This window comes from Diadema antillarum, unplaced genomic scaffold, assembly GCF_040938485.1.
Source record: "Diadema antillarum isolate AM-2024a unplaced genomic scaffold, OU_Dant_1.0 seq00000063_RagTag, whole genome shotgun sequence".
Classification (NCBI taxonomy): Eukaryota; Metazoa; Echinodermata; class Echinoidea; order Diadematoida; family Diadematidae; genus Diadema; species Diadema antillarum.
This window is the reverse complement of record NW_027271166.1, coordinates 643,100-669,342: the sequence shown is the minus strand read 5'-3', so window position 1 is coordinate 669,342 and position 26,243 is coordinate 643,100. Positions and strand designations below refer to the sequence as shown.

At 39.7% G+C, this 26,243-nt stretch overlaps 1 protein-coding gene across 1 annotated transcript; it reads left to right on the top strand.

The window, feature by feature from the left end:
* Positions 1 to 15,886: 15,886 nt before the first annotated feature.
* On the top strand, positions 15,887 to 25,397 carry LOC139725855 (uncharacterized). Its single transcript, XM_071636933.1, has 8 exons — positions 15,887 to 16,077; positions 19,541 to 19,763; positions 20,474 to 20,530; positions 21,236 to 21,402; positions 21,490 to 21,505; positions 22,602 to 22,721; positions 24,624 to 24,696; positions 25,319 to 25,397. The coding sequence occupies exons 1-8, from the start codon at positions 15,887 to 15,889 to the stop codon at positions 25,336 to 25,338; spliced, it is 867 nt and encodes a 288-aa protein (XP_071493034.1). The 3' UTR covers positions 25,339 to 25,397.
* Positions 25,398 to 26,243: the final 846 nt, after the last annotated feature.

Below are 26,243 nucleotides of genomic sequence, written 5' to 3'. Positions count from 1 at the left end.
TTTAAGGTAACGCACCGAAATGACATTGATGGTATTTGCCGGATGGAGCTATTATTATGGAGAGCCACGAAGGGGATTGTCTGCGTTGAGGTTGTTGTTGTGTTTTTTTTTTCTTTCATTTTCAATGCAAACAAGTACGTTCGCGTCAGTCTCCTTCCCCCCAACCTCCCTTGTCTAATGGAGCATGCGGACTGCACGCAAGCATGTATTCCTATAGGATATACCGAGCAGGTATATCAAGTGTCCATGGCCTCGGGGCTTTTGGTCTCGCAGATGCTAGACTTCACAATCAGAAATCAACAATTCACTTTCATCATCAGCAGTTTATTTAGCAAACTTTGTTTCCAAGTAATTCCCCATCATCCAACCCCCAACCAACCCCACTTTCCATTTCTTGCAAAATAGGATTATTAAATTCGTCGGGATGAGACGGAAATGTGTATGAAAGATAAGCAATCTTTGCACTGCGCCCATAACTTCTCTTGATATGAACCCTCTAATGTCATACGATGCAGGGGCGGATCCAGAAATTCCGTAAAGAGGGGGCGCATGCATCCCTCCCCCATTTTTTCTTTTTATTTCTTTTCTTTTAACAAGAAATAAAGGTGGGGAGGGTGCCCTATGCGCTCTCCCCTGGATCCGCCACTGTGATGTGCTGGGAAAACGTTTATGATAAGAAAGAATTGTTGAAGTGAATTGCGTTGTCTTGCCATGCAATGTGATTTGTGAATACTGTACTGCCAGTGTAAAAGACGGTTAGTACAATGCGTTTAATGCGTTATCTTTAAAGCCCGCGTAATAGAGACAAATCGATATGAATGAGAAGCATGCGATTGACGCGTAGTCGACGAATGCGGTAAGGGATGTGTGTATTTATACGCGGGTCGGAATCTAGTGATTCATTGGCTCTCTTTGTTGAAATGCAACCAGATTGGTCACGTGACAATCAGCACTTGCCATCATGATCGATCGATGGGGGTCTCTGGCATGCGATGCCCAAGTGTACTGTGGATATTATCATGACGCGAAGACATTAGCGCAATTTTGTTGCTTTTAACACAAATAAGCCAAATGTAGATATGTGTGTTTATGTTTGTGTGTGTGTGTGTGTGTGTGTGTTTGCGTGTGTGTCCACGCACTGGAATTCAAATATCATACTTTGCCTTGAGAGTTTCTGGTTAAAATTATGGGCAGAGGTGACTCTAAAATAGTAGTATTTGAATTGTACTTTTGGAGGCATCGAGGCAGAGTATGTATTATTTGTTTCATATTTTTTATCAAAAATCTTAACGAAAGAAGGGGACAATGTAATGTGACAAATCGTGTGGTGGTTGCGACGTTGTGGAGGGATCCTACACTGACCATATACGAAGCAGCGCATGATGTCAGAATTGATTTGTGATGTCACAATTGTTTTGTTAGAAATTGTTACAAAATGCATGTATCATAAGACGTTACGAACCAGTGGATATTGTGCGATGTTTGTAATGTCACGATTGCTTTTTTTAAGACATTCGTACATTTCATAATAGTGCCCAGAAAACACATAACGTTTTCAGAACGTTTCCTAAACTTTTTTTTTGAGGTTCCGTATGTCTTCGTATAAAATGGACGTTTTTAAAACGTACATACAACGTCAAAGTTGGGACTTAGCATTTACCGCAAAGCACAGGTTTTTTGGAAAACGTTTTAAAAACATCACGCTACGTCTTCGTCCTTTATAAACGTCCACAAAACGTTTTTATTAGGTCTGCTACGTCGACCTCGTCTTTAATGAACGTTTAAAAACGCTTTTATGTGGTCCGCTACGTGTTCGTCATTGGTTTCTTTATCATTAATATTCATGCCTATTTATGAATATTCAAATTAGAAAATACATGTATAAGATTTGAAATAAGCGGAAATACATAAAAGACATTGAAATCTAAAGATTTACGCTGGGTTCACATTTTCTGTGTTAAAAATAAACTTACCTACGTTATTGTTCAGTCATTCACAATTTCAAATTATGTTATGAAGAGGTATTTTCATGTGTTAATAGGCCTAATTAAGGGGTGTGTGATTTAATTTAGTAACCATGTCTTCATTCATTGCAACATTTTGCTGGTATGTAAAAGAATGTGATACAGATTCATCAATTGGGAATGATAGGTATAGGTGGTAGGACATTAAGAACAGGTTAGGATAGGGTTATATAGGATTAGGATTAGGGTACATTAATCCTAACTATATATATTTTTTTAAATACCCAATAAAAGGTTTTCTGGACGTTCTAGATGGATATGAAAGGTTCTCTTAACGTTCTGGAACGATTCCTAAGACTTTTTTAGACGTTCTTAAAAACGTTTTTTGAACGTTCTAGACGGTTTTCAAAGGTTTTCTGGACGTCCGCAGAACGTCCACAGAACGTTTTGAATATTCTTAAAAGGTTTTACTGACGTCTATAAGTTCAAAAAGTTTTCTGCAGATCCTTAAAAATTCCGAACGGTTTTTATTGGTTTTTTAAACGTTTAAAAAACGTTTTTATAACGTCCATTTGAAACGTTTTAAATACGTCAAAAACCTTCCACAAAAAGACGTTATGGAAACGTTGACAAAATGTCCAAATAACGAACTTGGAAGGTTTCAAGAACGTTCAGAAAACGTCCAAATGTTAGCTGGGTGACGATATGAAGCAGTGCGCGATGTCAGAATTGCTTTGTGATGTCACAATTGTTTCGTTAGAAAATGTTACATTTCACAGAGCGAGACGAAGCAGCGCGCGATGTCAGAATTGTTTTGTGATGTCATGTCACAATTGCATTGTGGCAACAAATAGCAATACTACATGTACTTGGAAAATGTTGTCATAAAGATAACGTCATTTTGCAAAGAGTATGAGACGTCGTGTCAAGCATGCCAACATTCTGTCATAGCAGAAAATACCGATAATCACGTGACGCTCATTCAACCAATCACTAGAGGGTAATTTTTTTTTCATCCAAAATACAATAGTATTTATAGTTCATTTTGTCTCTTACAGTGGCTTATGTTCCCCTTCATTTGGTAATATCTTCGCTGTCATCTTGAAAACATTCCTAGTCAAACTAAGCATGACATGAGTCTGGAGGTAACCTATATCGTTCTGTTAATACAGGTGTAATAGTTTTAAATTGAAGAGATATAGATGAACGCAGCTCTATAAATCCATTCATTTTCTTGAGTTCACGAATGAATTTAGACAGTTTGAGTACCCGAGATTTGTTTTATCCTTTCATGTTCCCCTGGGCGACCACAGAAGCGATTGTGGCATAATCAAACGTTGGGCATAACCGCTCAGGTAGCGTCGCCCGACACGTACGCTTCGAGAGAGAGAGCAACGGAAGGCCCGTTATATGCTGAGCAAACAACGTCGTATCGGCGATACGCCATTCGATCGGCCTAAAAATTTATGTAGGCGGTGATCGGTCTACGAAATGTATATACGAGGCGATGATTGTTTGTAAATTGACAGGTGATATATTATCAGATTTTGCGGGGAATAAGGCAGCTTGCATGCTAGAGCATACTTTGAAGGTCTGCGCCTGCGTGTACCCATGATGATTTATGTAGGGCCCCGTGCTGCTTTCAGACCTAATTTCACTGACTAATTCTAAAAACACAATGCGGATACAACTGTACTGCTAATACTTATGAGAAAAGTAGTAGTGATGGTCTTAATGATCATGATTGCGTTCATAAATGTATGCAATTATATGAACACATAATACACATGATAATCTCTGCTCATGAAACATATGAGAGAAAGGAACACATAACACATTGATCGTGCTTTTATGTTCATCTAATTTATGTTCATGATTTTTCGTTATTTAGAGTGAGAGGTGAAATACACGTTGCTGATTTAAGATAGTGATCACATACAAATAAAACCAAAAAAAAAAAAGAGAGAAAGAGAGAGAATGAAATGATGATGGAACATGAAAATATAGTTGAAATGTATAGTCAACGTACTCTTGGATGTTTCCCGTTTTCTTTTGTGGTGATAAAAGCGCCGGTAAAAACACCAAAGTTTTTGATATCCTTTATGCAAATTTCGTTCGATATTACCATCGTGTGCACAATAAAACGAATACAAACAATGATTCTCATGTAGATACATACAAATAAACAAAAAATATACAAAAGCCTACAAATATGTAGGCCTATGTCACAGTGTTACGATACAAACTTAGACATGTCTTGCAATACAAAATTTACCTTGATTAACGTGATCAGACTGAAGAACGTCTGTTCAATCGTACAAATCACACAGCATGACAAAAAGCCTGTGAAATCTCATTAAGCATACTTCATTGATTCAATTTTAGCGTTTTTTAGCATACACAAACACACACTCACATACACACACACACACACACACACACACACACACAAGCCTGTATTCCATTTATAATGAGGACATGGTTAGTTCATTGATATAAATAATTATATATCTCTTTTTAACGTGTTTGTGTTATTTCTGTCTGCAAAAAGTTGCAAAGCTTTTTTTGTGTATGTGTTTATTGTTCCCATACAATACTTTGTTCACTCATAAAAGTGGTGCATGAATATACTTGCCGTCGTGGGTGCAGGGGAATAATCTGTAATTAGATACAAGAAAAGCACAATGCCGGAGGATATAAGGTTGTCTTGAGTACTCTTAACTTTCGGCCGAATACCCTCGGCTTTCTCCCTCAGCTGCTCTCTGAAATTTGAGATAAAATTTACGAGAGTGTTTGTAATTACACGACAGCCTACAGCTGAACATTATTTCTTTAAGATAAAAAAACACACACACAAACTAAAAAGACAATGATTATACGTAAGTGAAACACCCTAATTTATGTAGGGACACACTAGCACACACACATAGCCCTACATTTTTTTTTTCAAATGATATTTACTCACTTCTTATCAAATAATACAAGAAACATGGATTCACTTTTTTTATTGCTGCACAACATAAGATAATAAATCTTTTAGTGATAAATGAAATATTTATACATTTTCTTGTTTCAATATAACAAATAAAATGGCAGTTGTACAGCAATTACCGAAGAAAAAAAGAATGGATATGATATCTAAGATATAAAACCCACCCCTAAAACAGTTTTCCTTTCGTAACCTAACATCCTTCCTAACCATATCAATATACTATTTCACTATGAACTGTACCCCCTCCCCCCCCCCCCAAAAAAAAGAAAAAAACTCCGCCCGTATACGTAGATACCTATCCTTTCCTTAACACACAGGGGGCGCGCGCGGGAAAAAAAAACGCACGCACACACACACACACACACACACGTACAAGAAAGATTGTTACAAAGATAGATACATCGTAATAGAGTTTCGTTTACTATGGACTAACATCAGCATGCGGTCGGCTGAGAGCTCGCAAACCGATCTCCTACCGCGATTTGCCTATAAAGAGAGTCAAACAATGGAACAGACCGCGGTAATCCATTATGCATTCGTTGTCATGGTAACTATGTCCATAAATCCCTTTCTTTAATGTAGAAAAAGTGCACGAATGATTTGTAACACTATCAACATTTTAAAAAACTTTGCCAATTCACATAATATTACATTGATATAATATGATGTTATTTGAAATAGTATGATGTATTACGTGTACAGATGAATATATGTCTGATGTAGAATAATAAGTATCCCAGTGGGGGGGAAAAATTCACATAACATTGATAATCTTCACTAGATGCCATGGTTTTATTCCAGAATATCTCCAGTCCGTTGTACATTACCTTTTCTGCGTACGATTGAACGAAAATTTTATATCTTCTGCATTAAAACAGATGTGAGTTTTTCAGATCTTGTGATATTGGTTTATATCAACATGCTGTTTGTTTTTTGTTTGTTTGTTTGTTTGTTTGTTTGTTTTCTGTTGTTGTTGTTGTTGTTGTTGTTGGAGGTTTTTTTGTGTGTGTTATCATTTTCCGTATAGAAGACAGCAGAGGGTTGATAAGCTGCATTATAAAATGGGTTCAAGAATGTAGCCAATAGGAAGCGCTGAAATGAGACACACCTCCTTCCTTTACTTCAGTACAACTGCACTGCCTGTAATCCTATGGTAGATTGCCGATCGTCTGTGCGCGCGGCGGCTCCTTTGATGAATTGCATGCATACGCGTACGCGCTGTCAATCCTGTAAACAACTTCTAGTTCGTAATAGACCGGGGGCCCAGAAGATTTATTCAGCTGAAAAGGGTCACACTTTTTAATGGTCTCATCGTATAAGGATGTGGCCAAGGGTCAATAAAATGAATTGCTGGCAAGTCACATCCTGTACCGTAAGCCTAGGGACCACAAAAAGGGACCCCGAAAAATGGATTTATTCAGCCGAAGGGGGTCACGGACAAAAGTTGGTGGATATTGTTCCTTTGGGTGTACTTATCATGGAAACAGCAATGCCAGCTATTTTATCCTGTACGGGGCCCCAGACAGTAGCCCCAAAGGGCCCCACAAATATGGTGTTATTCAGCTGAAAAGGGTCACGGCTAATTTCTTTTGCAATGGAAGTAGTTCCAATCCGAGATATCCGAAACACCAATGCCAGCTATTTTATCCTGTACGAGGCCCCAGACAGTAGCCCCAAAGGGCCCCACCCCTATAGGCCCTACGTACAAACACACACAAACATTGATTTTATTCAGTTGAAAAGAGTCACGACCAATTTCTTTTGCAATGGAAGTAGTTCCCATGAGAGATATCCAAAACACTAATGCCAGCTATTTTATCCTATACGGGGCCCCAGACAGTAGCCCCAAAGTGCCCCACCCCCATAGGCCACACGTACAAACACACACAAATATTGATTTTATTCGTGCAGCTGAGAAGAGTCAGGGCTAATTTCTTTTGCAATGGAAGATGTACCCATCAGAGATATCAAAAACACCAAAGCCCGCTATTTCATCCGGTACGGGCCCCCGGACAGTAGCCCCAAAGGAGTCCCCCCCCCCCCCCCCCCCCACACACACACACATTAGTTTCATTCAGCTAAAAAAGGGTCACGGCTAATTTCTTTTGCAATGGAAGTAGTACCCATCAGAGATATCCAAAATACCAAAGCCAGTTATTTTATCCTGCACGGGGCCCCAGACAGTAGCCCAAAATGCCCCTCCCCCTCCCCCTCCCCTCCCCCCCCCCCCCCCCACACACACACACATTGATGTTATTCAGCTGAAAAGGGCCACGGCTAATTTCTTTTGCAATTTAAGCACCTCATCAGAGAAATCCAAAACACCAAAGCCAACTATTTTATCCTGTACGGGGCCCAGGACAGTAGCCCCAAAGTGCCCCCCCCCCCCCCCACACACACACACACATTAGTTTCATTCAGCTGAAAAGGGTCACGGCTAATTTCTTTTGCAATGGAAGCAGTACCCATCAGAGATATCCAAAATACCAAACCCAGCTATTTTATCCTGCACGGGGCTCCAGTCAGTAGCCCCAAATTGCCAGTCCCCCCCCCCCCCCCACCCACAGACACACATTGATTTTATTCAGCTGAAAAGGGTCATGGCTACTTTCTTTTGCAATCGGAAGTAGTAGGCAGACTCATCAGAGATATCCCCAAAGTGCACCCCTACACACACACACACACACACACACACACACACACACACATTAGTTTCATTCAGCCAAAAAGGGTCACGGCTAATTTCTTTTGCAATGGAAGTATGTAGTACCCATCAGAGATATCAAAAGCACCAAAGCCAGTTATTTTATCCTGTATATACGGGGCCCCAGACAGTAGCCCCAAAGTGCCCCCCCTCTCCACATACACACACACACACACACACACACACACACATTAGTTTCATTCAGGTGAAAAGGGTCATGGCTAATTTCTTTTGCAATGGAAGTAGTACCCATCAGAGATATCCAAAATACCAAAGCCAGTTATTTTATCCTGTAGTGGGCCGTAGACAGATAGCCCCAAACACGGGTAATTTCTTTTGCACTGGAAGAAGTACTTATCAGAGATATTCAAGACACCAAGGCCAGTTATTTTATCCTGTACAGAGCCCCAGACAGTAGCTCCACAGTGTCCCATCCATTATACATGTACTGTGAATCAACTGAAAATGGTCTTACAAATTCTTTTGTAACGTAAATATCACGGCCTACTGAACGGAGATATCACAAACACCAAAGCAAGTAATCTTATCCTGTATACGGGGTCCTATAGGTTACAGTAGCAAAATACCCAAGAAATTTGCAAAGGAAGCATACTTCTGTATATAGTGCACAACCGAGATGACCATATTACGAAAACCAGTCATTTCATCCTGTACTGGGCCCAGTACAGTAGCCATAAAGTGCCCCTCCCCCACACAATTATTATGACATCATTTAGCTGAAAAGAGTCATAGATGTTTTTCTTTTACAATCGAAGTAGGCTTTAGCTTACAATGTAACATCATAGATACCCAAAACATCAAAGCCAGTTAGGTTTTCCCAGCCGATTTCGCACTTTTGTCGGTTCATTTTGATAGAAGGTTCGAATTCGTAAAATGGGTATTCAAATTGGCTGGTACCCTACGTTCATTCAAATTCGCCTTGACTTGCCGAAAAGGGTATTTCAGTCATTAAATTTCGCGAAAGACAGTCAAATTCCAAACGTGTTCATTCAAATTCAAATCATGCTATTTCTTTGTTTCAGATCACGTAACGTGTCTTTCTATGTATGTTTTCGTTTCATCTATAAATTACTGTTATAAAGCAGTAAAAGTATCATATTTCTTATCTAGTTCTGTAACGCTCCTTCTCTTTCATATACATGTCATTATAGGCCTATACGTGTGCCAGTAATGCAGATTAACTTAATTTTTTATAGTCATGACAGCACATCTCTAGAAGACGTAGAAAGAATTATCAAAAAAAAAAAAATTGAGGATCAGAACCTTGACTTCCTGGAACTGGCTGACCGCTCGTAATAAAGCGCTCGTAACGGCCAGATAATTTGTGGCTTCTTGCTTCTTCGGATTCAAAAAGCACGTTAAAAAAATGGTGTCAAAGTCTCTTAAACGAATACGAAAACATGAATGTTATGATGCTTACAAAACAATAACTACGATGAAAGAAAATAAGGAAAGAGGTCAAGCATGAACATATCTGTTTAATTGACTGCAGAACATGTTAAATTAGATGGCCAGAAATCAATTTGAATGAGCGAGCGCAGCATGTGATCACGTGACTATATCATTATGAATTTATGAATGAACGGATAGTGGAATGGTGCTTGTCTCATATATGGATTTCAGTTGAAAAAGTGTTATTTAGAATAAGGTTAGAGGTAATGTGAATGTTTCAAAATGAACTTGAATGAAGAGATTATGACATTGAACTACCATGTCATCTAGGCGAAATTTTTGCTAAATTTAATTCAACATTAAAGAATTCGATTAAGAGAGGTGCGAAATTGGCGCGGATGCAGGGCCCTTGACAGGTATAGCCCCAAGGTATTCCCATCCCAAATGAATTAAGTGTTTTGAGGTGAAAAGAGTCATGTATGCCTATTTTCCTCGGCAGTGGAATTAGCAGCTGAGATACGTAAAACACAAACCCATCCAGTTATTTTTATTCTTTAAGGGGCCCCCAGGCAGTAGCTGGAAAGTGCTCCCGTATTATTTTATTCTAAGTGAAAAGAGTCACTGCTATAATTTCTTTTGCAATGGAAGTAGTACTCAACGAGGTATCAAAAACGCCGAAACAAGTTATATAGCTGTACGGGGCCCCACGGAGTGTTCCTAAAGTGTCCCCACATGTAATTCCACTATCAAGATCTGCATCCCGATCTATTCAATCTGTCAAATCGGGAGAGAGCGGCAAAAGTGTACGGGGACCGGGAGCATCGTAGCAGCAGCGTTTGGGTGATGGGGTTGGATCTGGCAATTTTACAGATCGGGAAGAAATTTTGAACTGGTTCAAAATTTCTTCCCCATCTCCCCATCAAGATTGACCTATTTTGAATCGTAGCTCAAACGGGGAGAGAGCAGTGAAAGTGTAAATACCACGGGATGAGCGTAACAATTCCAGGTTTTTCTGACCGTAGTAACAGCGGCACAAGAACGGGAAGTAGTCTAAACTAGACACCGACGACATGGTCCCGCTGCTGCGGCACTTTCTTGATCAAAGCACGACCTTCCCGCGTTAACGACGCTCTCACTAAGATCTCGACTATCGTATAAAATCAAGGCCTGTTCCTACGACGCTTCATTCCTGCTTCGATAACGCTGTTGGCCGCTTTAGCTACGCTGTTTCTACGCTTTCCCAGACTCAATTACGCATGTCTTCCGCTCTCGCCGCTCTAAAATCGAACGTAGCCGATACGCTGGAAAATGTTTGCCAGAACAGCAAAACTGATGATGATGAGGAGGACGTTGTCGTTGTCGCGAAAATGAAGACGAAGAAGCGCATATTTAAGAAGAAGAAGAGATGCAAACAATAAAGAGAATAAAGCAAAACACTTTTGAGCTACTGTCTGGGGCCCCGTGCAGGATAAAATATCTGACTTTGGTATTTTGGATATCCGATGGGTACTATACTTCCATTGCAAAAGAAATTAGCCGTGACCCTTTTTGGCAGAATGAAACCAATATATATATATATATATATATATATATATATATATGTGTGTGTGTGTGTGTGTGTGTGTGTGTGTGTGTGCATGTAGGGGGCACTTTGGGGCTACTGTCTGGGGCCCCGTACAGAATAAAATAACTAGCTTTAGTGCTTTGGATATCTCTGATGAGTACTAATTCCGATTGTAAAAGAAAGTAGCCGTGACCATTTTCAGCTGAACAAAATCAATGTGTGTGTGTGTGGGGGGGGGGGGGGAGGGGGTAAGGGGGCAATTCGGGGCTACTGTCTGGGGCCCCGTGCAGGATAAAATAGCTGGCTTTGGTGTTTTGGATATCTCTGATTGGTACTCCTTCCATTGCAAAAGAAATTAGCCGTGACTCTTTTCAACTGAATAAAATCAATGTTTGTGTGTGTTTGTACGTAGGGCCTATGGGGGTGGGGCCCTTTGGGGCTACTGTCTGGGGCCCCGTACAGGATAAAATAGCTGGCTTTGGTGTTTTGTATATCTCTGATGGGTACTACTTCCATTGCAAAAGAAATTAGCCGTGACCCTTTTCAGCTGAATAACACCATATTTGTGGGGCCCTTTGGGGCTGCTGTCTGGGGCCCCGTACAAGATAAAATAGCTGGCATTGCTGTTTTCATGATAAGTACACCCAAAGGAACAATATGCACCAACTTTTGTCCGTGACCCCCTTCGGCTGAATAAATCCATTTTTCGGGGTCCCTTTTTGTGGCCCCTATATAGGCTTACGGTACAGGATGTGACTTGCCAGCAATTCATTTTATTGACCCTTGTCCACATCCTTATATGATGAGACCATCAAAAAGTGTGACCCTTTTCAGCTGAAGAAATGCTCTGGGCCCTCGGTCTATAATTCGGGCTGCCGGCCGGCCGGCCTGTCTTCCCTTGTGCATGTTAACATATGTGGCGTACGTACGTATACGTACACTTTGTACAGTACAGTAGACCAAGCGTTATGGGACCGGACGCGCGCGTAAATGGAGTCACTTTGAAGAGCAAATCCAACGATTTAGCAGGTTAATTCTCACGCCGTTTTCAGAGTATGTTGTCTAGTAGGCCTATATGAGGAGTCTATATCAAGTCTTTAAGGTAAAGGGTGCATATTCTATGTAAAATAAGTAAGTTTTCATGCGGGTGTCCGGAAACCCAACCCCCCATTATACTTATACTGTATGTGCGGGACTTCCGCGAGTGCGACGTGCGTAAAAGTTTGGGACGAACATCTTCGGACGTCTTGACCCACAAAGGTACGTGAAAAACGCTGAAAAATGATGTTAGTTTTCGAATTTTCGACCCATTTTATAAAACAAATGATGCACAGGATTATTTCGTGGCGTTAGTGTAGGCGTAGCTCACTCTCGGGTATTTACAATGTAGTGCAACATGCACTCGGCTTCGCCTCGTGCATGTTTCACAATTGTAAATACCCTCGAGTGCACTACGCCTACACTAACGCACTCTATCCTGTGCATCATTTGTATACTATATCATGACGCTGCTGGTCTTCCGTGGGGACCTGTTGTATGAATTTTACAAGTGTGCTTTGGGCGGACCACTTCGCCGCGGGTTCTCTTTCACCTGCTCTTTGCGATGAATAAATGAAGCGGGATCTTTTTTATACGTGGCTGGGTTGTGACTCTCTCACACACGGTACCTCCATTTTATATCATATCAGAGAGACAGGTACGTTTTCCCCTCTACAGAGGTGACGGCATGATAGCACACAACATTGCTCACTGTTTATAGCTATTCAGTAGATGAATCCGACTTCAGAGCACTGTAACGTACGGCGTTCATATCTGGGGGCTTCCTAAGAAGAAGAAAACGCACTTTCAATGGGTTATGCAATGACCCAGGAGTGTTGTTATGTCTGTGCACAAATCATCTTTAATTTGTTAAACTTCTCTGAAGCACCCAGTAAGAAAATACCAGAAAAAGCAGTACCCAAACCGAATTGGTCTATAATCTCACTGACTAGTGTTGGGGCTTTGGTCTTTGATGAGCCTGAACCCTGTGCATTATTTTTGTTTCGTTTCGTTTCATTTCTTTTATTTATTTCCATTTCAAATATGAAAATATAAAACAAATACAATTAATAATACACTAAGTCATCTCTTTCTACCAATCTGCAATTAAGCCTTTGTCGACATGAAATGTAAACAGAGAACTTAACAAAAAGGCTCGGAGGTCTTGTGGGGTAAATAGCCCTTTAGATAGCATAATATAGGCACAATTAACAAATTACATTAACACGTGAAATAATGCGAAATGATACAGAACACACATTATATCTCACACTACTGGAGGAAATTGTGAAAACATTTGGCAATCAGTATTTAAGCAAAAGAGAATAAAAATTTGAGAGATTTTTTTAATGAAAGGCAGAGACATATCCACCAACTGAGCCTTGAACCTCGACTTTCAGCACTACTGCATGCACGATTACATGAGTTCATTTTTACCCCAGTTCAGTGTCCTCTTGATGCCCGCTGTCACCAACCCCCCCCCCCGTCACACACATTATACCACAATCATTATCACATCTGCCCACACACCACTATGCTACCTCACGTTGGACAATTGATGAGACCATTAGACACCCATAAAGAGCATAAAATATACTCCAAATAGTAAAAGTTGTCGTTTGGGGGGTTTTTATGAGCTGTTTTTGTACAGGTGAATGTCCTCATAGAAACAAAGCAATAAGATATGAAGAAAACAAATCGTTCCTATTTTTTTAAAGAAAGACACAACCCTAGGAGATGAAAATCAAATTACTTAAAGGACAAGTTCACTTTCTTGTACACCTGGATTGAGATTGTGCAGCAATATAGGTAGAACACATCAGTGAAAGTTTGAGGAAAACAGACAATCCGTTAAAAAGTTATACGATTTTGAAAAGTTCTTGTGTAGTCACTGATGGATGAGAAAACTACCCAGTACAGTACTACAGTAGATGATGTCACATGCGTAGAACGATACAAGGAAAACATAAAGAGAATAACACAAAATTTGATTTCATGAAAAAAGTACACATCCCCTCCGGTTGTAACTGACATATGCCAAGGGTAATACTACTCCTCTGCCTTCTGAGAGAGGCAAGTCATAATCTGTTCTTTTATTATGCGAGAAAAATGAAAAAAAGTTGATTTTTCTTTATCATTTCTTTATATAATTCTACACAGACATGACATCACAAACTGCCGAGGTCTTCACATCAAGCCATCCCGGAACTAAAACTTAATTAATAACTTTGTAACGGCTTGTCCAATTTTACTCAAAATTTCACTTATGTTTTCTACTAATGCTGCTGCAGTATCTAAATCCACATGTATATGACTGTGGACTTGCCCTTTGAGTAGCAAAAGGATGGCAAAAAAGGCGATATACCACTGTTAAAATGTCATTGATACCTCGTGATATCATAACTCAAGCAGTTTGTAACAAAAGTCACAAACCTGGCGTCTTAAAGTCATACCAGGTGGTAAAATAAAGACAAAACTTTTAAGAAAGTTTAAAGATGTTTTACCATTCTAAGAAACTTTCTTACCCTCATAACTCATAATCTCTCAATAAATCACTAGGTATATCACAAGTTAAAAACTTGGTGTCAAGCGGTAAAAGGAGGGTATAATTATATACACAAAAATGTTCAAAGATGTTGTACCACTCTTAGAAATTTTGTTATCCTCATAACTCGTCATCTCTCACATAAATCAATTGGTTACACAAGACACACACACACAAAAAAAAAACCGGATGTCTTGAAATAATTTCATGTTCAGTCTTATCTTCCGTGCCTTTGATGCATATTCGCGAATTATTCATCTGTAGTGCAATACAAAGTGGTACCCAGTTGTCAATTCGCGTCCATGTAGTCTTTCAAGAAAGAAAAAAAAAATGCTTAAATACTTCGCCTAGATTGTAGAAAGGATGTTTTGCTCTCATATCATATTGTCTAACCCATTATTATTATGATGTAATTAAATTACCGAATTTTGGTAATTTCTTGTGTATGTTCGAGTATTTATGATGTGTATGCTATGCGTTCTCTTACATATTCATTGAAATGTGTGTGTGTGTATGTGCGGGAGTGTGTGTGTGTGTGTGTGTGTGTGTGTGTGTGTATGTATGTGTGTGTGTGTGTGTGTGTGTGTGTGTGTGTGCTCGCGTGTGTGCATGCTTCTGCGTATGCTGTATTTCTTTTTTTTTGTTAAAAAAAGCTACATTGATGAATATTCTAGACACGCCACTTATGATATCTACAGTATTGAGCTTCAAAGTTAAATTGTTTATTGACTGGGCCAACCCGAACCCGAACGAACCCCTTCATCATTGTCAGTATATTCAATCAAACCTTATAACGTATAAGATCACAATCATGACTATGGCACTGCCATTTATGAGTCGTCGAACAATTTTGACATGCATTATCTTTTTAACGGAAAATCATGCATAAACATTGACGACAATAAGGATAATCATTATCGCTAATCAGATGAATCCAATAACAACAACAACAACAAAAAACACTCTCATATCACACTATTCCGTATTCACCCCTTCTCTTCCTCATTCACTCATTGTGCCAGAAATGATAAAGAAACATTATTGAACGTAGCATTTACAAACAGACTAACCGGATATTGATCTCTTATAATGCCTGGCCATAATGACGCTGTCCAGGGCATTTATTATGTTGCGTGGTTAATTGAACAGCCCAGCACTGGTAACCTAACATTGAAGACTCATCATGCCATGGAAATAGATATACAGCCATGCTAATATTATGTTTGCGTATTTATAGGAACGGCGCATATCATATACAAAGCGGCGGTGATGTGCATGCGAAGCTCGTGACGTACATGGAGGGATTGCTTTTGATTGCCCTTTGCTTTATTGCCTCTGGGGATTATTTCAGAGCCATTGATATATCAACAATACAAGGTAAAACGATCATGAAATCTGACTGTTATTATTTTCCTCGTTCTCTGCTTCTTACCTTATCTCTGCTGCCTGACATCCCTCCCTATCTCTCCCTCCCCGTCCTTTTTCTCCCTCCCTCTCTCTCTTTCCGTCTACCTCCTTGTCTCCCTCTCTCTCTCTCTCTCTCTCTCTCTCTCTATTTCTTTTCATTTCTCCCTTTCTCCCTTTGTTATTCTCTTTCTATATTGTCACTCCTTTTTTGTCATTTCCCCTACCAAACACGGATCCTATAGTTCGAGTTTGCATTACCATGACGACGCCCAGCGCAAACACAAACGGCGGAGTGGGCGGACAGCAGCAAAATGGCGGCAAAGACTCGTCGTCTGCAACCAAGGTAGAGGCGCAGCAGCCTGGCAACGACAAAATGGCAAAGACGGCTCAGAAAGGGGCTGTAGGAAATGGAAGTGCAGCGATGCAAAACGGACAAAAGAATTCGCAGAGGTAAGCGATTTTTTTTCATTATTTTTCCTTGTAATGTTGCATACAGTGATGACCGGAACATCAAAACTACAAAGAATTAAAGTAGCAAGCAGATGTAGCTATGATGACTGCATTAGTGCTAAACCAAGTTCTTAACATCAACTACCTCGGTCAGATATTACTCTTGTTGTGATTGGCAGCCTTAAATCCTGTTGAATCGATTCGACTTCATTCAAATCTTTGACTTCTCAACAATCGTCATGATACGATAAGATTACATATTTCGATATGATCACCAACAGTTTATTTTTTCGGTATGCAAAACTTGTTCTTACGCAACGAATCGTGATTATTATAAAGTGTTTACGGCAACTGCAAATGGCAAAGGAGCTAGAAAAAATCATGAAGCGATTCTTGCATGGGTTGCGTGCTTGTAGTACTTATTGCTAAAAGTGCTGTCGAGTTAATAGTAAATAAGAGTTAATCACTAAACCAGCGGAAGATCGATACCCTAATATCTGCAATTTATGACAATGAGCGTGAGAAAAGAACGACATGGCGCTTTAATCATTATTACACACTATTAGAAGAATACTCATATTATACTTTAAAAAGCTGTTTGGTTTCTTTGCATTCACTTTCATCGTTTACCTGTTCTGAAAATACAAACACAAAAATTGTAGCAAAGCACCCCTCATTGTTTTATTGCATGAAAAATCCCTACAAAAATATGCACAGTTCTTGCCGTTGTGTAAATTTCACCAATATTCAATCGTGCTTGAATTCCTACTTTATACGTTCAAGATATTTCTTTAAACATTGTTTAAATTCATTCTCAAGCCAAAAGCCGTGTAAAATTCTGGCACCCAAGTAAGTATCCGTGCTTTCATTGTTTATGATTTTGTATGTGGTGTTTTGTTAAGTTTTTTTTTTTCGTTTTTTCGATGGCATGATGGTTTTAATCCTCAAAAGCAGATGCGATGAATTTTCATCCTGATCCTTTTCCCTTTTTTTTCACAGACTTAATCAGCCTAAAGCTTAATATGCCTAATAATAACTAACAGCATGACACGAACAATAGTATAATCTTTTATAGATTCCTTTTATGGTAACATTTCTCTTGTAACTATCATCATCATCTACAGTAATTCTCAGGGTAATATCTAATAATCATAAGCCTTATTTTGAGAACACGAGCCATCATTTTGTATGGATGTTCTACTTTCACCGTCCTGTTTCCTTTGGTTTTTCATACATTTTTGTCCTCTCTCACCATTTTTAAATTTTCATATTTATTGCCGATTTTACGTCCATTGGTCGCCCCCCTTCCCCCACTACCATTCACCACCACCATCACCATCACCATCACCACCACTGTCACCACCACCATCACCATCACCATCACCATCACCATCACCATCACCATCACCATCACCATCACCATCACCATCACCATCACCATCACCATCACCATCGCCATCACCATCACCATCACCATCACCATCACCATCGCCATCACCATCACCATCACCATCATCATTACCATCACAACCACCACCACCATCATTATCATCACCACCACCAGCAGCAGCACCACAACCATCCCCATCGCCATCGCCATCGCCATTACCATCACCATCACCATCACCATCACCATCACCATCACCATCACCATCACCACCACCATCACCATCACCATCACCATCACCATCACCATCACCATCACCACCACCATCACCACCACCATCACCACCACCATCACCACCACCATCACCACCACCATCACCACCACCATTACCACCACCATAACCACCACCATCACGATCATCATCAGCACAAACATCACCACGACAACCTGCTACAATTCTCCTGCGCGTAATGCAAACTTAGAATGGAATGCATGCATGAGGTCATCGCAATTTTCATGTTGACCGTGATGATATTCAGAAACAACATTCTTGGGCTCGTTAGATCGACAAATTTCTCTTTTTCTAAGTGTTGTTTATTCTGTTTTTATCTGTGTTTTTATTGCTGATTGACTCTTGAAAACCGTCTGTTATTCATTGCTACTTCAACTTTCATTATGATAAATCTGGCTATTCCTGATGCTACTTTTCAACTCTACTCAAGTTCAAGTCAAGTTCAAGTTCAAATTTATTTTCATATTTCCACTTTCTCAGTGATGAGATATCACTGCTGCCGCTGCTAATAAATTTTGCGATTTACACCACAGAAATCGAGGGTGACTATACAACATGTTTGTTTATTGTTGAATTGTTGGTATTATTGTTACTGAGATATCGTTATCATTGCATCATCACCGTTTTGAGTGTTGTTTATGTCATTGATTCTTTCGTTATTTCGATTTTCAGTGCGATTGCTGCGTTCTTTACTCATTCTGTTATTTCGCCCCATTTCTTGTTGTTCAGACGTACATGCTTTCAATACCTGACTTCGGTATTGTCACTATATTATTCCGTTATCCTTCATCGTTATCACATTTTTAATCTCCATAAAGATTACTATTTCACTGTCATACTTAGTATCTGTTGTCCTCCGTGCTCATCTATTATACCATTGCTGAAGTCGGTTTGATTGACATTGATATTAAACTTGCAGTACAATCCACGTTACGTACGAATTCACTTTAATCAACAGACGATCCGAAAGGTAGTCTTTTTATCGAAATTCATCTTTTGGGCTTTAGCTGAGAATTTTTTTGTGTATTGCAACCCAGCAAAATGTTTGATTTAAAGGTCATGAGATACTATTTTATTTTCATGTTAGAAAAAAACTAGTCATTTTGCGCGCGCGTGTGCGTGTATCATTGACATACTTATTGGGCTATGACATCATCACCTCATGCCATTAGCATACTCTAATGTGTCTGCTATATCTAAGTTACTCCTTGTACTGAAAACACATGAAACAATCTCATAGTATTTCCTTGATCCAAATTTTCACTTCATATTTTGCTGGTACTTTGAGTTTAGTTTTTTTTTTTTTTTTCAATAAGATCAATAGTTGGTATGATGTAGGATTGAATTTTTAGTGAAATCTACTGCCTGCCTTTGTAAAATCGAATAGGGCCTAAAACTGAGATCTAACATTCTAGCGTACTTGGACGAAGAAAAAACAAAACAAAACAGCAGAATATTTTGATATTTAGGGCAGGGGGACGTGCTCGCAGTTGGATCAAACGAGAAGCCGCTTGTGTTTTTAGTCTATTGTTTTTTTTAATTTTTTCAGAGCTTGTTTGTTTGTTGGTTGGTATGTTTTGTTGTTGCTGTTGTTGTTCCTGCAAAGGGCCAAAATTTAGGGAGGGGCACCCAAATCTAAGTTGCAGTTTTCATCTCGAAGGTAGAGGACTAATATTCACAAGTACTATTCTGACAGACATCAAAATCAATGCTTTCCTGTTTTTTTAATCTACTTGAGCCTATATGTTGTTTTTCACGTTCGATCTCTGATTGTAAAATCGCAGAAAGAAAGTTAAGAAAGCGAAAAAGTACCGTCTAGGACTTGGCGTGATCCAGCAGCCAGGCTACGGCAAGCTGGACGGGTTCAACCCCCGGGTCGGCCTCAGCACGGGCATCCTCCAACTCGTTCTTTCCCTGGAAGCTGTGACGTTGGGGGCGCTGCAATTCTACTTCCGACCCGAAACATCGGACATTGTGGACGCACTGTACGTGTGGCCGTCGGTTGCGGTGAGCCGTCACTAGAAACTTCTTCGTTTAATTTCATTGGGATATTTAATCCTCTGTGGACGAATATATTAATGGAAAGTTGATTCAGTCTGGATGTCACCCCTGCACCGGATGTAGCATGGATGCATGAATGCAATAGACAAAGTGCGATCATTGAATAATTTAACAAAGGAAGGAATATCACGCTTTGTATCGTCATGCTACTCTTTCATAATGTAGTGTGTAGTTTTTCTTCTTTCTCTCCTGATCTTATTCTTGTTTTCAAAATAGAATTATTCATATACTTTTCTGTATGTTATATTTAGTAGTAAACGCATTTTCGTTATCTATTATGTAATCGCTATCAATCATTACCATTAGTGTCGTTATTTTCAATGTTGCCGTGGTCAGTGGTCGTCACTTTTGTTTATAGCAAGAATACGTGAAAATCAACTACAGTGATCGACATGATCCCCGATAGAGGGCGCCATTGACTTTTTGGTCCAATTATTCATTCAGTGAGTAATGCCTCTTTCAAAGTCTGGATATAATCAGTTATTACTTTATCCATGTTATACAATTGCATGCTATTATAAAAGTAATCGGTGATGTCGTGGGGATAAAAAAAAAGTATTAATAGAATCCCGTAGAATAGTTTAAATTTATCAGAGAGAAAAAAATGGTTTGTAATTTTTTTTTTTTTACTAAATCCCACTTAACTCAACCTACAGCTATGCATCCTATGTGGAATCTTCGGTGCATGGTCTTACACTAGAAACACGTGTGCGGTAAGTTATAATCATGTGGAATGTAATATTCTGCACCCCCCTCCTCTCCTTGGTATCTGGCCATTATACATATTATATGAAATTTTCATATATATATATATATATATATATATATATATATAGCAATAATAAAGTCACAACAGAGGAATGCAGGGAATGCATTAATAGCCAATCTTGATTTAATGAATAATCCGAATTTTCGAGGATCCTTCCTCTTCTTCAGGGATGACAGTGCGAATATTCACAATGATTATTAAGAGTGAGGTGTCCAAATCAAGATTGGCTATTAATGCATTCCCTGCATTCCTCTGTTGTGACTTTATTATTGCTATTTCTAGTACTGCCAATACGCGGAACAACTACAATGTATATGTATATATATTATACATTCAATACAATTTCAGAAAAAAAAAAACTTTCAATGAATCTCTCACATTGAATATATTAAAGGAAGAAAAAAGAGAGAATGATATTTCAAAGTTGAAACAATTTAGCAATCACGAATTAATCTCAGTAACGTGTCACGCGCAGGGGTAAGTTGGACCAGCACCATTTCGTGTAAGATGTTCAAACTAAACTGTGAAACGTAGGCATATTGCAGCGAGTTGGTAAAATGTATCTAAAATTCACGTCGAATTGTGTTGGGAAAAGAGCAAATATATGAAGAACTTAAAACTTTGAAGTATGTTTCATCTCCCTCGTCAGGTATTCCTCTACATGATCGTCTCCATATTCGCTTGTCTGATGTCGTGTATGATGTTCGGGCTTGAGGTAGGGTCTTCGATGAGCCTCGAGAAGAACTGCCGCTCAACAACGTCGCATGGGACGACGACGACAAGAATGACAACGACATCAGATACGATGACAACCATGTCATCGAGTTCATCGAATGAGACGATGACGACGATGGCATCGGACGATAACGTTACAACCACGATGCCGGACACTGGCACCCCCAGTGAATGCCAGAATTACGTAAGAACCAGTCATGGTCAAAACTTTGCCTGGGACTTTTCAGGCTAGGTGATCAAAAGCACAATCTGAATTGTGCTTCTTTCGCGAAAGATGACTCAGTTTTTGTCTTATATACCTCGTAAATCTTGATTTGGTAATCATTGATAAAAATAAATAATAAATGAAATGAAAGAAATGAAATGATTGTCACCATTACTGTTGTCCTCATGTAAAATATTGTCAGCATTATTGGTACCTTTTCTAACCATCATTTTCTTTTTATTGCAACTGCACTGTTATTATTAGGTTGTGAGATGTGTGACGGACGAGCGCATCGCGCACTGCCATTTTATATTATCAAGCCAACTGTTTTGAACAATGGGAACCCGGTAGGAATAGAAAGTTTATATTGAATATGGTTGCATTAATATTGTCAGCGTTTATACCCTGTAAAACTAGCTTGTCATTTAGACATACCTCCCCCCTCCCCCCCCCCCCCCCCAAAAAAAAAAGTGAAGTGAACTTGCCTAGGGTGCGGATTCGACTCCAGTTACAGTGGCAAATAACGTAATGAAAGCGCTTTGAACATCAGGACGTTCTTCTAATTTTCTTTGCCGTTCATGTGTTGTTGTTTTTCCCCTTTGTTTTCTTAATTTTCCATCCTCTGTTATGCTTATTCATCTTTCTTCTTGTTGTTTTAGTAATCTACATTATCTTCTTTAACGCCTTTGCCAATTCGTTGCAAGTGCTGTTGCTGCAATTCTGAGAACTTGATAAGCGCTATGACATGAGGATTTTGAGTTGGAGTAAGTCCTCCATCTGCCGAAGAGGATCGAGAAAACTGCCATGGAAAGCTACAAAACAAAAAAACACAAAAACCTAACACCTCCTCATTTTTTTAATTGAATTTGAATTCGAATTTGAATTTGAATTTGAATTCATCCAAGTTTTTATGCAAATGGCAGTTATCACATACGTATAACATAGAGCATAAACAGAATTAAAACACACGAGGTGTGATTCGGCTACTAACGCTTTTTAGCTCTGATGTAATGAAACAACAACAACAAAACAACAACATCAATATCACATATTATTTTCTTGTCTCTCACGTTAGGGCTTGAACATGGCAATAGCCGTGATTCTAGCGATCATCGCCTTTTTCGAAATCCTGATCTCCTTCGTCGCAGCCCTCCACAGTTCAAAGGTCATGTGTAGCTCCAGCGTCCACATGAAGGTAAGTGCACTGTAACGTTGCCTTACTTTGCCACGTTCTATTGTTTGAATGTAATGCCTGTATTAAATGTAGGTGCTAATTAACTTTTTCCATGACTTCCATCAACAGAATTTGTATGTTTTCTTTCTAGATTGTATTGGTTTAATGTTGTGCACAGAACTTGAATTCAATTGTTATTAGCCCTGACGGTTGTAGGCAAGATATTTCTATTCATATGAATGCTAAGAGTATCCAACTTGGAAGAAACGCAAACACTTAACATGCTTTGCAAAGATCCACATTTCTCTGTAACCACAGAACGAAATTGAATGGGGTTTTCTGCAAAATATAGGTAGCAGGTGATAGTTTCATACCCTGAAACAGCATTATTATTTGATTATTATTAAAGGGATGGTACAGTATTGGCGAAGATGAGAATTGGGCTTTTCACTTTTTGCGAGATACCAAGAAAACACTTATGACATAGTACAGAACATACCATTCTAAGAGGAATTCAAAGTTTATTTGATAAAAATCGGGTTTGGTATGACTGAAACATCCAAAAACAAAGTAAAACAAAGCGATCGTAAAAAAGTGTGGGTCCCACACTTTATAAGAATCGCTCTGTTTTGGATATCTTAGCCATTTCAAAACCAATTTTCATCAAATAAATGTTGAATTCCTCATTAAATTAGATGCTCTTTCATATTTCATAAGAGGTTTCTCAATATCTCACCAAAAAATGTTAGAAACCTGAAATTAGGTCTCAACCAAAACCATACATTCCCTTTAAGTTATCAATGCAGAAAGTCCGTTTGTATGGAGTGGGGGCATGCTGCATTGGTACTTTAGAGTTATTGTAGCCTTTTGCAAAGGCAGCTTGCTATAATTTCAGCACACGCACACAGACAGCAATGGACTCACAGACAGCAATGGACTCGCACACACAGCGCGCGAGCGGCGAGCTGCGAGATCCGATCGCTGCTCGCTGTACGCGAGTCCATAAAGGCCGTGTCACACCATTCCGGGCAAGCTACGCGGGCTTGTGGCGAGGAGGTAGTTTCCAGCACGTAGAAGATTTTCAGCGGGCGAACAAGAATGTTTGCAATTTTCATTCATGCCTTGTCATACCGTACGGGGGAAGTTTTGCGGCTTGACTTGCGGGGAAACAAATTTACTCCCCGGAGCTCTCCGCAGTTGGTCCGCACCTGACAGTATCTAGCGCGTAGTTGCCCGGAGGTGCTCACGCAAGTCCGATTTAACCGCAGCCAAGTTTTGAGCATGACCAATACTTTTTCCGGGTGAGTCGTGGGAATGCCCGTAGAGGTCCACGCAGAACGCCAGTAGGAGGCCCTTAGCGGCAGCACTTCCCAGGCAACTCCCACACTGGTACTTCGCAGTCCCGTATGCAGCCAAGATAATGAAATTCTGTGGGATTTCAGCCCTTCCATTAGAGGAATTCCTTCACTGAGTTGTCAGCCCCCACGCGACTGGTACAAAGGTCACAAAGTATACTCACAAGTATAATTTAAGTAGAACGCGTCCAGCAAGTAAGACACATGCGCTGACTCGCTCAAATCCTTTTCCGCCCTCAGGAATGTCCGATATGCTAGAAAATCCCTACACGTAACAAGCCCGAGTAGCTTGCCCGGAAAGGTGTGACAGGGCCTAAACACGGTTGCGGGTAAAAATATATGCGTGCGCACCTCCGGGCGACTACGGTTGAGATACATGCTAGGTACTGTCATGTGCGGATCATCTACGGGGACCTCCGAGTAGTCAAAAATGCTCTTTGCAAGTCGCACGCAAGGCTTGCCCGGAAAGGTGTGACACGGCCTTTACGAGCTGCCTTTGCAAAAGGCTAGAGTTATCATGAATATCCAGAAAATGTCATTCTTTCGCTGCTCCTCCTTGCGATTTCAGTTTGTGGACGAATGCCTATCAGATGATGACGATGAGGAACCACCGCCAAATGCCGGACTGCCGCAGATCAGAAGTGAGTAGAATCTTTAGGCCCCTAGCCGTTAAGAACTACTATAGTTACAAACAAAACACATCCCTGAAAGATGCATCATACAAATAGCTTTATAATGTAGTGGTGGGAGAAAGAATAAAATTGGCTATCGAAGCAGACATTATTATGGAGGAGTACTGTTGAGGATTTGCTAATTCCATCTAGAGAGACTCCATGTCGGACGATAGTTGCTCAAAATTTGTTGTCTACATACATTGGTTCAGGGAACAGAATCATTTTGTCCAATCTCTGTCGCCTCTGCTGTTTAGTTACTGCCGATTTCGCTTTAAAAACATGAAAATAGTTGTGGATGTACTTTAAGTCAACAAGTAACATGCATGTGAAGCACCACATGTAGAAATTGTCCTCATGACCTACTCTGGAGCCATGTGTTAGATAGAGCAGACTAAACAAAAGACGTAATTCCTTGTAGAATCCTTGTCGTTTGATGTCGTTTATTGGCTTTATGAAACATGAATATGGATCTTCTTTTTCTTGTTCATTTGCCAAATTGTAAAATACAGAAACATTTTATCTCTTTCAAAAATCACTGTGAATCTCAAAGCCACGTTTCTTTGCATATTTCTTTTGCTACACTCTCCAGGGCACAAAAGAAACAAGTGACGTCACCGGACTGAGCATAGACTTTAAGATGACGTCATCGTGGGAAGCACTTTTTCAAGGGAAAACTGAACGATTTTTTTTTAACCATGTCTCCATGCACAAACGTTCACCTCGAGTGAATAAAGCTGGGAGATATCAGAATTTTGAACACGTAGACTAAAGTTCTTTCAGGGTCAGGCTCTCGCTACCTGTGTTGTCTTTCCATCAGACGCTCCTTCGTCTTTCGTCGGCGCATCTTTCCATTGTCATTGGCTCAAGTGGTAGCTCTGCGGACAAACAATACGTCATCGAATATGACAAGATTCTTTCCTTCTCGGATGCCACACTTCGTAAGGAGCGATAAAGCTTTTGGCGCCTCAGAAGCACTAACAATTTCACGATCTTTCCGACCTGCAATTTTAAGAGGACTTGCGAAAGACAATAATATCGAATGGCCTAATTACGACTGGCCAAAATTTACTCAGTGCGCTACACAGATCTCGTGTAGTGTGCGTGTGGATTAACTTAGAATGCATACTCGAAGAGTTTTGCGTTCATAATTTGGCGTTTAATTTTCGAGGATTTAATCAAAATAAGACCCACTGAAATGTCATTATGAATGAGGTTTGTCTTCGAATCGATTCGCTAGTGTAGAAGGGCGAAAATCATTGCTCTGGTGAATATTGTTAATTTACTGCACACTAAAATGATTTCCATGTGTTATTTCAGCAGGAATAAGTATTTTACTAACTTATCTAAGCTATCTTTATCTAAGTGATATCATGACACTACAAGATTGATATAGATTATTTTCAGATGAGAAAAATGGTGAGGAGGATTAAAAAGCGGAGTGTTGGATACAATTTCTGCTGATAAACATTTCATCTTTTATTCTTAAAGGGAACGTGATAGTTTTGTGATTTTCG